The sequence below is a fragment of the Polypterus senegalus genome, chromosome 4 (genome assembly GCF_016835505.1).
Source record: "Polypterus senegalus isolate Bchr_013 chromosome 4, ASM1683550v1, whole genome shotgun sequence".
Taxonomy (NCBI): Eukaryota; Metazoa; Chordata; class Cladistia; order Polypteriformes; family Polypteridae; genus Polypterus; species Polypterus senegalus.
In genome coordinates, this window is record NC_053157.1 from 134744551 (window position 1) to 134758182 (window position 13632).

Here is a 13632-nt window from a genome sequence, read left to right on the forward strand (position 1 = left end):
AGTTTTATTCCTGTTTCCTCCAAGGTTGTACTTCTTCCTTTAAATTATAGGTGCACTTTCTCCAGCATTTGTAGGACTGTTCCGCTTCTTCCTTTTGCGCTTGCATGGTGACATGTATTGTACCTGCCAGTTCATGTTTTCTTCTCTTTTTAAAGACTTTGTTATACCCTGTCCTTGCACTGTCCCCCTTTCCTTCCTGCACTGCCCTGTTTCATGGATCCACTAATCACAATATGCAAAACAATGCATAATCTAATAGACAGTGAGTTAAAAGTGATATTCAGCCAGCTCACAATACACTCTGATCAAGAGGAGAGCACAAGAGCAGAGTAGTCAATTCCCAAAAGAAACTATGGCAGATGAGTTGCAAAAGACAGATTACATAAAATATTCAACCTTCATTTCCAAATTGGGAATTCTATAAGCTTAAAATCTCAAACTATGATTCATTAAGAGATGCCAGCCAGTCTAAATATGCTGTATGTTAGGGTAGAGGATTATTTGACAGAGTAATAGCTTTTTGGTTTTTATCAGGCAGACAGATGAATTTGATTTTGCCTTCATCGTGCTACCAACACTGTTTCTGGTTTTGTGTAAATATTTTCTAATGACATTCTTTACTCTTGTTTGTTTTTAAACATACAATTACTTGCTTAATTTAAAGGTGTAGTAATAAATGATTAAGTATTGTACTAAAAATCTTTAGAAAATGAAAGATGTATTTGTTCTTCCAGATTATAGGCAATGGTGTAACACAGTGTCCCCCCTAATTTCTATGTTATAGGTAGTGGACTTGTACTGGAAAGCAGAGCCAGAAGAATGGGATAGCCCTGAACTCCAGAGGATGAGAATGAAACTGCTTGAAGAATGCCTGAAAACATCTGCAGGTCCATGTTTTGTTGTGGGTATATTAAAGAAAAAGCCTTTGTGCTGTTTTGTTTTATCATTTTTTATTTCAGCAGTGATTCTATGTGATAATGCCTCAAAAAAATTGTTTTGGAAGTACATCATTTCATCCATCCATCCATTATCAAAACATCTTAACCTTAGATTTTGGCTCACAGGAAGCTAAAGCAATCAACCCTTTCATATTAATGGTAATAATTAGATGCACATATTTTATATAACAGCGTAGCATTATGTGAGCTAAAGTATTATAAATGCATAACCTGTTTTGGAAATATTAAAGAAACATGTATGCCTCTTTTTAAGTACACTAGACTGACTATAATTCCTATTCATTCCTTAACTTTCATAACATTGCATTTACAGCTTCTGTCAGCCACAAATTAAGTAAAGTTATTAAGTTCCACTGATAGTTTAGATTATATAAAAATGTAATTTTCCCACTGACGTATGTAGGGGGCATCAGGATTCTTCCATTTGAGCAGATTCAGTCAATACACTTATGTAGGAACTAGTGGTCACTTTACTATCAGATAGTTTAAGCCCATCTGAAGTAACTCCAAAAAAAATGTTGTAAGAGAATTTGCAATAATTGTAAATCCAACACTATCTGATAGTCGATATCGAAAAATCTTTTCCCAGAAGGGCTTTAAATTTGGACAGTCACAAAACATATGCCAGAGGAAGTTCAGAGCTACAGTACTGGCCATTGTTCACAATTATGGTCCAATTACTTATACATTTTATCTAAAAATGTGCAAGTATAAAATTATATAAAATTATCAAAAATACTGAAAATCTAAAATACATTTGAGAAGTTATATACTGAGATTATTATTTAGTAAAAAATCCATTCATCCATCCATTATCCAACCCGCTATATCCTAACTACAGGGTCACAGGGGTCTACTGTAGCCAATCCCAGCCAACACAGGGTGCAAGGCAGGAAACAAACCCTGGGCAGGGCGCCATCCCATCTCAGTATTTAGTAAAAATAATGAATACAATTAAGATATGATATTAGGTAAAATTAATCTTATAATTACAGTGTTATGGTGGTACAGCAAATATCTTTCCCGCCACACTGAACTCCAACTCTTGATTTCAGAGTGATGTACATTGTTCCCATTGGCATCCTCAGGGGACAACTTTTTAATTTATAATCCAAAAACATGCTTCTGGGTTTTTTCTAACAATTCTTCCCTTCAGTTACAACCCTGTTTAATCCAAATAACAAATCAACATTGTCACAGTGTCATTGATTATGTGACTTGTGTCAATTGTCAAACTGACATTGAGTATGTGTTCTCTATGATCTCTGTAAATGACCTAGCATGTGGTCAAGGAAGAATTTTTCCCTTTTATCTATTGCTGCATGCCATGATTCATAGATTCAATTTTCTCACCAAAGTAAAGTACAATAGACGCAACCTTATCATGCTCAAAAACAGTACTTTTCATTCATGTTTTTTTACCTCAGGCTTTATGTAATTATTAGTTGGATATTAATTGTCATGGCAGCTACACTAGATTTAGTAAACCCAGCTCACAATCACACATATTCTAACAACTAGACTGAAGCAGTGTCTTCTCTGCTACCAATTGATCTGAAAGATGAGACCTTCTTTGTAGAAATCAAATAATAAATGGAAGTTAGCTACAGACATGATACACAAAGCGTGGTGTAATTCACTTAAACATTGTTTATTGCACACACATCTCAACTATGGCTAACCAAAAGATAAACCTCATGTTTCCAAATGTGTCAATGGTATGTGGATCAGTGACTCTAAATTGTGTGTTTATTATGTGATAGATTGGTGCCCTGTCTAAGATGTTCCTTGTCAAGTGCTTGTTGCTGCCAAAAAATCAGAAGTCATGACCGATGGCAATAACCAGGCAGATAAAAAAGTTTCTGTCATCAAAACCAAAATGTGATCAAACATTCAAAGGTAGAAAGGCAATAACAAATGTTCAATACTTGCTTGTAAACCACAGACAAAACATGGCCTAACATGATCTAACAAGGTCAGGGTCACAACCCTTATGAATGTGCCCCTAGCAATCAGAAAATACATCATGGCAATATGATCCACAAAATGACATCACCAATGAGAAAAGGCAAAATGGCATTGTGCAGAAAGTAAATACATTTTAGACTTTGTTAAGGTGCAACAAACATAAAACCAAGCTCAGATTTGTAATCTTTGTGTGTTCAAACCCTATAATCAATATGTAATTAGCCACGAACTCTGCTAGAATTTTACAGTAAACTTTTGAAAATTAGAGATCATAACACGTGTGTGACTTGGCCTGGGTAAAAATCCAACTTTTCGGATTAATCAGTATTTTTCATTTAAACGATTCAATATTGATTCTTAGTCTCAAGATCTATCTCTTGAATCTCTATCCTGCTCAATTACTTTATGTGGATTTTTGCTTATCTTCATTATTGGCGTCCGATCCAGTAGTTGTCGCTAATGCACATAAAATGGTGTGTGCTTTTTAACTAAAATCAGTGTATTTGACACTTAAATCAGATGTGTGAACATCGAGGGCAGCAGGTTCTTGTGTGACAACGCACATGACTAGGCACCTGTGGTGGATGTGTTGCTGACAAGTGGGCCGCATGCCAGTCACAAGGTTAGCTACCTCGCTGCCTATATGTGGAGCTGTTGTTCCAAAAACCTTTCTAGCATTTCCATTGCACTGTTCCATTGCGTGACCACATCAATCACAAGTTTGTGTGTTGGCAAGTCCAATAAATATTGCTTCTTTTTCAGCAAATGCCTAGCTATACTGCTACTATGGAAAAAGTTTGCAATGCGCCTCACCCAGCAAAACAAGTGGGAAGTTGTTTTAATTTTCAGAGCAGCATGCGATACAAAAGTGAGCTTGTGCTCAAAGTAGCTGGCTTAAAGCAGCTCCATAATAGTGGCGTAATCATTCATGATGGCCAATTCTTTTTCTTTCATGTTCCATTCATTCAGTGCCTCTGTCAACAAACATCGGCTCTAGATGCTCATTTTAAAATGCTTGCTTTTTGTCTGAGGACTGTGAGGACACATTTTCAAGACTAATTAATGTGACTACTACAAGTGAGCAACTGAAGAATTATAGAAAGACATCTCTTAACGTGTATCTTTAATGTCGACTGATTCAAGATTATATTAATTGTCCAATAGGGGAATAAATTTGGCTAAAAATTTAGTTAAAACTTGTCTACATGGAGATTCATAACACACGAATAGGTTATTGAATAACATTTATTATTTAGATAAATAGATAGATATTTAAGAAGCAATATTTGATTATTTTATAATATTATTCGCAAGATGATATAAATGTTTTATAAACCACCCCTGCATAATAACTCTGATATGTGTGGTGACAGATATGTTAGTTAAATTATGGTGAATTTTGAATGAGTGCAGTGTTGTGAAAAAGGTTTTAAGAGCAATGATTTTTTTCCACGTCTTCTAAATACTGATGTTTACTGTTCATTATCAATCAAGTATTTTCTTCTTAAGTGTCATTCCATGCTTATGCATATGTTGTGAAGTCACTATGTAGGCACCCTTCAAATAAAGTGTTACTGAAATTTGTCACATTATATTAATGTTCTCTGTGCATGATTAAGTCATTTCTAAAAAAAACCACCACTACAAATATATCATCCATCCATCCATCCATTATCCAACCCGCTATATCCTAACTACAGAGTCACGGGGGTCTGCTGGAGCCAATCCCAGCCAACACTGGGCGCAAGGCAGGAAACAAACCCCAGGCAGGGCGCCAGCCCACCTCAGGGCGCAAACGCACACACCCAAACACCAAGCACACACTAGAGACAATTTAGAATCACCAATGCACCTAACCTTCATGTCTTTTGGCTGTGGGAGGAAACCAGAGCACCCGGAGGAAACCCACGCAGACATGGGGAGCACATGCAAACTCCATGCAGGGAGGACCCGGGAAGCAAACCCGGGTCTCCTAACTGCAAGGCAGCAGCGCTACGCACTGTGCCACCTTGCTGTCCACAAATATATCAGTACATGCTAATTCAGTCAAGGTAAGATCAATATCAAGTCAAACTGGGGCATTGTGAATCAGACTCAAGTCAAATCAGGACATCAGTGCTGATACCCAGCACTACATGTGACAATGAATTGGACTTGAGAATGTATATACTGTATATGTACAGTATATAAAGGCCAGTAATCAATTAAAATAATTAATAATTAAACATATAAATGTATGTAATTAATATCAGTTAATCATATCTAACATTAAAACATGTAATTGTAAATTAATACATAAATCATGAAATACAGTATATAATGCAGAATCATCACAAAGGAATTAAAGAAATTATTGACAGTTTAAACTTAAACACTGACCTTAACCCTGAACTTTTAACAAAATACTACTTGAGCAAATACATCCTGAATTTTAATGCCTTCCTAAAAGTCAAGTTGAAAAGAAGACAAAAAGCAAACAAGGCCAATGTATTAATTCTCAAATTGGGATAGCATATGAGACACAAATTTGTCAAAGAAAAAAATGATTGAAATGACTATTGACTTTGAATGCACTGCTGAAGACTGACTTAATTGAAAGAAAAAGCATGTATAAAATGAGCATACATTAAAATACTATCCTCAATTGCTCATCACCATCAATGACTTAATGATTATACTCTACACAAGTGTTTATCAACTGTCAAGACCTGTCTGAGGAGGACGAGAACTACCTGGTGAAGCCGAAATAAAAGCAGCTCTGTGATCCCAGACAATTTAGCATGTGTACAGATTGAATGCTTTTGTGGTTGGTAGAATTGTGTCTTGGGATTTTTTGGGTTAAAAAGTAAAATGGTTATAAAATACTACTCTACCTACACGCTTTTAAAGGTCACAGTAGCTACTATCTCCCTTAAAAAACTGACACAGTGCATTAATTGGATGGTTGTGTTGCGTTCTTTGCATAAATTAGTGAATATACTGCAAACTTCAACATTCTTAAGGATAATCATTACAATTTTATTTCTTAGAATTTTGTGATTATTTTAGGGCAATCAGCACTGTAAGCTGGCTGGCTGATTAAATACAGATGTACTAAAGACTTATTTTGGTTTTAGTGCCACTTAAAGATAACCTTTTAGCACTTTTGTGATATGGTATTGATTGGATCTTCTTACAGAAACACAAAATAAAAAAAAAGAGTGTAATTTTTACCTTCGCAAGTTTTCTCTAGTGTTGTACCAACACTGACATAAAACCCCCTCCCCAACCCCTTTCCACATACTCCCATGCACCTATGTCAATTTTATAAATCAAGAAAATGAACACCAGTGCTACGTATTGACATGTGGCTATGAACCACATAATGCGAAATAGTATAAATATGGTACTGGATGTGCATGTAATTCTTTAGGTACATGTTTAACTAATTTGTATTATTGTTTCATAATTAAAAAAAAAAAAGAAAAATACATGAAAACATTGCCCGAGTGTTTTTCTTGTTACTGGACCTGGATGAGACAAACAGGCCACGTTAATTGCAATAATTAATGCGTTACCTTTCCCAGACTTTATATAGATAATGTGGCACATAAATTCTCAACTAAAATTGTATATAAGTACATACATAGCAGTACCATTAGTGTTAACATAATTTTGACTCACCCTGGATATATATATATATATATATATATATATATATATATATATATATATATATATATATATATATATATATATATATATATATATATATATATATATAATCTATTCTATATATATAAAATCTTAAAATCCTAAGCCTAAAAGTACAACGATTTTGTGTAATGATTTTATGTCACTTTTTTGTCACGCTATGTTTGGTATCATTCTTTTCAGAATTTATCGAACTTTAATGTGGTGATGTTAGATTTGCAGATTCTTATTCCGTTTTTAAATTCTAAACTAAAAAATATCAAGAACTCAAGTCCTGTGAGACGAGACTTTGTGCCAAGAGATTTAACCACGCCTGGGCCCGGAAATAAAAGACAAAGGGTAGGACAGCTGCTGTAAAGGCTTTTAAATGTTCGCAGTGCAGCACAAGATGCAGATTGCATGGCAAACTGTATTTTTTCCCATTGTATGACCGTTTAAGAGGGGTTTTGGAGGAGCAATCGCGTCATCTTGGGGTGCATTCAGTCACCCCTCTTCACGATACAAGGGGCAGAGACACTGAGTGGCTGGCGTGTAGCCCAGGCCAGGGGTTAGCAAGCGAAGCAGCAGTGAACCCCGGTTCACGCACCATAATTGTTCCAAAACTCTGGTCGTAAACCGATTTGGTCGCGAACCAAAGTAATTTCCCCCATAGGATTGTATGTAAATACAATTAATGCATTCTAGACCATACGAACTGTATGTAAATATATATTATTTAAAGATACTTAAGCACAAATATAGTTAATTATACCATAGAATGCACAGCGTAACAGTAAAGTATATGTAAAAACATTGAATAACACTGAGAAAACCTTGAACAACAGAGAAAACTAACACTGCAAGAGTTCACACAATAGCGCTACAAACCACTCGCTAAAAACACTTTTTATTAATGAGTTTTAAGCTCAAGGAAAAAAAATAACATTTGAAAAATCCGTAATTTAATAAACCACCAAGAACAGTAACATTGCAACAATGCACACTACGAACCGATTACTGTAAACAGAAGTGAAGTGGAGGTTAAAATCCAACAGAAAAAAGTCTTCATTAAATACAACGTTAAAAAAATGCTCGGATCTGTCTCTTTAAAAACAAGCCTGGTGCATTCTTTAACTGCCTTCTCGGCCTTATGCATCTGGCCATCTTTCTCTCTCTCTCTCGTTCGCACGCATGTGTGTGTGTGTCTCTCTGTCTGTCTCGCGCACACTTGTGTGTCTCTCTGTCTCTCGTGTGTGTGTCTCTCTCACTCTCTTGTGTGTGTCTCTCATGCGCGTGTGTGTGTGTGTGTGTGTCTCGCACATGTGTGTGTGTGTCTCTCTCTCTCTCTCTCTCTCTCTCTCTCTCTCTCTCTCTCTCTCTTTCTCTCTCACGCGTGCATGTATGTGTGTGTGTTTCTCTCACGCATGTGTCTGTTTGTCTCTGTGTCTCTCTCGCGCACGTGTGTGTCTGTGTGTGTGTCTGTCTCTCGTGTGTGTGTGTGTGTGTCTCTCTCTGTCTCTCGCTGCACAGGGAATGCACAGGGAGAGACTGAACACATGCAGAAATCATCGGCGCGCACAAACCAAAGGGGAAACTGGCTTGTTCGTATACCGAGTGTATGGTTGTGAACAGATACAAAAGTTTGGTGAACTTTTTGGTCGTAAACCGATTTGTATGTGTTCCGAGACGTTCGTGAACCGAGGTTCCACTGGGTGTATATATATATATATATATATATATATAATATAAACAGTACACAAACTCAAGTAATATATTATGCAATAATGAAACACTCAATTGAACACAATGTAAACTTTTTCCTTCTTACAATAAGAAATTACTGACAAATGGATTCTTTTGCATTTGTACGAAATTAATAATATTATGGTTATTTTCTTTTAGCCTCCTAACTTTTTTGCTACCATACAATATTATGCTATGCTTCCATAGCTAGTTCAAAGTTTAGTAATGGATACAAGTATCTATCATCTTATTAATTTTTATCAATGCTTTATTGTCAGGTGAATTAACTTGGCTAAAAATGTATGTAGGGAACTCTGACATTTGTTCAGGGTATTCCCTAATTATCTTATCAACTTTGACTAAATATAGAATAAACTACCTATCCATATGTCCTTTTTTATTAAACCTGATTTTTTCATAGCATGCTTGTGTGTGTCTTTTACTTAATTTTATTTTTAAAGACTTGTGATGGAAAGTGGAGGAAGATAATAAAAGAGAGAAACCAGAATTCCATGATAACCCCAGTTTTTTAAACTCTAGAATTAGTAACTGATTTAGGAAACTGTTCTTCATTCCCTATGCACACTTCAGTTTCTCCAGCAAAATGTCTCCTCCTTAATTTATTACATTATTGTGGATGTTCACCTATGCTACACAAAAAAGCTAATTGTGTTTGTGTCTTTGTTTTTGTGTAAGTGCTAGACATAACTTAGTAATAGCGCTCCGTGTGTATACCATTACCCACACATGGGCAACTGCCTAAAGAAAAATAAAATATCTACTGTACAGTATATAGCAGCTTTATTACATCTCACATGTATGCCTTTATCTGTGCATTGATAGCTGCTTCAAGCAGAATTAATCTTCCATGTAGCTGCTTTATAGCGCCCCATGAGGTTCCATGGTTCTGTTGCCTCAAGCAAAAGGATATACTAACTTGGAATGAGCAGAATAAATGAATTTCTTCAGACCTGTGAATTGTTTTTATTACCTTACTCTTATGAACTTTTTTTCCCATTAAAGAGCTGTCAGAAATGTCCCTGTAACTTAAGATAAAATTACTTTGTAATGGACAGTAGTAAAAATATGTGATATATTTGTAATTATCCCAAAAAAGCTGAAGTTTCATGTGAGCATTGGCCTTAATCTGTCATATTAGTTGTAACTTGTACATGTCATCTCTTACTACATACATTTCATCATCAACATCAATAATAACCATTTCCAAGTTGAAAATTCACTGTGACAGGTTTGGTCCAGAAAAGTTTTCCTTTTAGTTTGTATATAGACAATATTCTTACATCATAAAGAAAGTGAGACCTTCATCATTTTTTATATCAAAGTAAAAGAAAGAGAAATGAGTTACATAAGACAATGGTCAACTGTGACACCTGTTCTGCATTTTACAGTGAATCAGACAGAAACTAAAAAGAGTAAATGTTAGAGTGGCCGCTTAGCTAAAGAAAGCACTTAAAGACCAAACAATGAAAAATAATTACAAATTACCCAACTTACCTTCTTTTCTGCCAACTAATAAAAAAAAAACACACACACACTTCTTACTACTTCTCCTTCACCTAACCCCTTTTTATTTGAAGTCTATTTTTTTATTATTCAGACTAAGGATGTAAATAAAAAACTAAATATTTAGCCAATTTGAAGCTGAAAACCGGTTAAGAAAATAATAAAATGATTTGTGCCTAAGCTCCACCTCCTCCTATCCTTACCCCCAATTACAATGCACTTTACACAGCAAACTAAATTTTAGCATAGCCCCCTAGTCAAATTGCAGGTCAATTCTATAAATATAACTATTCTATAAACATAACAGCTATTTGCTCCTCCTGGAGTGACAGCAGAGCCTTTTAATATTTTAGCTTTCTTTTACAGTATATTCTACAGACTGCTGCTTTAAATGTGTCATAGTGGTACACAGGAGTGTAATATCCCTCAGTACAGCAATAATCAATATTTGAAAGCATTGTCCAGTTACATGTTGCCATTTGGATCTGAGAACTGGCATGCAAACTAAGAACTATTGCTCTGTATGTTCTGTAAATGGGTCTTATCTAGCATGATTAAAGTTCACCCTGTTCATGTTCAAATTCTTATTTGCTCCATTCTTCTTTTCACTCATTAATTTGAAATGGCTAAAAGAAATGGAAGCAGGAAAAATCAACTACATATGACAAGCTCCTTTATAAGCCACTTTGCGAATTTTCCCTAGCAGGGAGTGAGCAAGAGGGAGATAGACAGCACACTGTGAGAGCATAAGAACAACAGAAAAAAATCAAACAAGGAACATATTTTAGTGCCTTTGTGTTATGTTATTAGACATTCCAGAGGCACAATGCAATCCATATGACTAAAATAAGATGAGCATTGAATCTGCCTATTTTGAGCTGCTTTAATTTGACATTAACAAGTTCAGCTTTTGGCGTAAACAATTATATGCTTCTGATAAAACCGGTTTTATTGGATATTAAGATTACTTGCTCAGGCACTACAAATCAATGTGCAGTCCTCCAATCTCTGGTTATCTCTTTCAGGACATTAAACCTACTGATTTATTAATAACAACTAGTCATTTTAATATGTCCATAGACATGTGTCATCACAGTTCATGGGGCAGTATGATGCTGGAGCTTTTCAGGTTAACAGGGAAAGCCACTCCCTTCATATAAAAAAAAAACAATTTCCAAGAAAGGTTAATTTTAAAAAAACGTAAAAAAAAGAAAAAAAGACAGTGTCCTTTGACTAACTTTATGTAAGTTAGCTTTCAGTATGAACGAATAGTAGTGGTTATCTGAATTGAAAACACTTTTTTTGTAGTGCAGCTGAATTAAACCTTGTCTGCTGTGCTTGACCATTTTTCAATTCAAGGTTTGTTGATGAACAAACTAAGCAGAAATTTCAGTCTGAATTGAAGACACAGATCTGCACTCAGTATAGAAGAATCTCCTTTGAAGATGTTTGACATATTTTTGTAAAAAAATCTTTAAAATTAGGTAAATGTAAAGTGTGCTTGGTATTAAGTTGATTAATAAGGTTGCCATATGAGAGTTTGTGTGTATAGACTAGTGTTGGTGGAGCTTTACTGGTAGTCAAACCCTAATTGATCTGTTATAGGTTATACATGCTGCTACATTAAATAGTTAAAAATGTTTAAAGTATCTGTAATGGCTACACATACTATAGTCATAGGATAGAATATTCAGTGATTAAGAAAAATACTTTGCCCTCAGTTATTGAAAATGTTCTTCTTATTATCATAGTATTTCATAAATTAATCCATTGATTTTCAATCACATCTGTCTGATCGGGGGTCACAAGTAGCCAGTGCCTAACCCAAAATAAATGGGTGCACAGCAGGAGCCAAACCTTGAAGGAATACTTGCCCCGTGTGCTCAGCATTGAGGAAAATTTAGAGTGTTATATGAAAATATTTCAAATCATTATTCTGCATACATCTTTTTAACCATCCCCTGGCAAATGTGTAATGTTTTGTTTATTTTAATAATATGCAAGCTGTACTAAGAATGAGAAAACAATCTTTTATTAAGATGATATATGGTTCTTACTGTTTCATGAAAATTACTATTTTCAGCACTCTTTTAGATTTTTTTTTTTTTGCTTTTTGTCAAATAAAATTGCTGTATAAAGCAATTTGATAATCTTTCTCCTGCAGCAATCAAAGTGCTTTGACAACGTGTACCTCAGAAAAAGAAAAAAAAATCCCCTTTTATGTCAGTGTGCCATGCTCAGCCTAAAATACAGTCATTACACCTTGGAAACCCTGCTGGAATAATTGCTTCAAAAGCATTTTGTCTTCCATCATTATATAAAGAAATAATAAATGAAAGGTCTCTGTAAAGTAGCTTTTGTTAATGGGATGTCATAGCACAGACATGACACTCCTTGTCATTTAATAGGCAGACATTGTTAGATGTAAGTTGACTTTTATACACATAGAGTGGAATAAACAAAAGGGAGCCATGTAAGCACAGCACTGATGAAATAATAAACAACAATTTTCATCCACCTACACTAACAGGTACCTTATCGTTAAAAGTACCATTTTAAAGCTCCACTTCCATTTGTCCAAAGTTTATACATCCATCTATCTATCCATTATCCAACCCACTATATCCTAACTACAGGGTCATGGGGGTCTGCTGGAGCCAATCCCAGCCAACACAGGGCGCAAGGCAGGTAACAAACCCCAGGCGTGGTGCCAGCCCACCGCAGATACATAATAATAATAAATATAAATCCTGCATTGGTCTACTTGGGTAAAATGGATGTATGGATAGATGTGTTGCTTTTTTTGTTGGCAAAAGTGTAAGAAGGTACTCGATTTTTCACTTTCATCCTTGCTTGCTTAGCAGTAGCTAGGCACTGAAGGAATATTTCAGTGATTCAAAAAACTATATAGACAATAACTTGTTCTGGAATTATTCAGCCTTAAGACATGCTTAAATATCTGAAACACTTTAACCAAGACATACAATATATTACTAAAGTTCTAATATTGCTCACTTGAATGAAACTAAAGGTAATTAATGACTGATTTATTTGTTATTCAATCCAGTTTGCTTCTGTAATATGTCAGTGGGAAAAAAGTAATTTATTGGAAATATTTTTAAATTATAAAGTTATTGTAAGTTATTTATTTGCCCAAGTTTCCATAGCTTTATGTTACTAAATGACACACAGTAGTTTTAAAGGTGTTGCATGGACATTTTGACCTTCTGCATTCTTCCCAGAATACTCTTTTGAAGAGTTCATTCCTTGCATAAAATATCTGTGAATTGTCTATAAAATATTAAAATTATTTAAAGTATTTTAATCCATTTCCCACATTCCTCCACAACAGCTCCCATGGTCAGGAGGAGCTATAGTTGCCTTGTACCACAAAACGTTACGCATCAGTCAGTCGTTGTCAGGGGGTGCTGGAGTCTTTCCCAACTGGCATAAGGCACAAGGCAGGAATAAACCCAGGACAGGGTGCCAGTCCGTTGCAGGGTGAACATACACACACACACAACCGAACCACACACTGAGGCCAATTTAGCATCACCAATCCACCTAACCCTGCATGTCTTTGGACGGTGGGAGAAAACTGAACTAATAAATATTATTTTAAAAGTAAAAAAGTGCACTTTCATATATTTAGGTGTGTTTGCACCTGTCTGTCTGTTCACATGAATCATCTTGGCTTCCAGAGAACCACTTTTGTTGAAATTTGATATACTTCAAAAAAGGTTTGTCAGAACATTTTAATTTTCAT

The 13632-nt window shown here is 35.2% G+C and overlaps 1 protein-coding gene across 4 annotated transcripts in view; it reads left to right on the forward strand.

Annotated features, from left to right (window-relative positions):
* LOC120527640 (NACHT and WD repeat domain-containing protein 2) overlaps nt 1–13632 on the forward strand; it is a 146226-nt gene that overhangs the window by 83602 nt on the left and 48992 nt on the right. For 3 of the 4 annotated variants that reach the window (XM_039751273.1, XM_039751274.1, XM_039751275.1), the window contains exon 4: nt 785–901. In XM_039751273.1, coding sequence (XP_039607207.1) covers nt 785–901 — 117 coding nt within the window. Of the gene's footprint in view, nt 1–784; nt 902–13632 lie in introns of those variants that run through there. The other variant, XM_039751276.1, reaches the window with a different exon arrangement.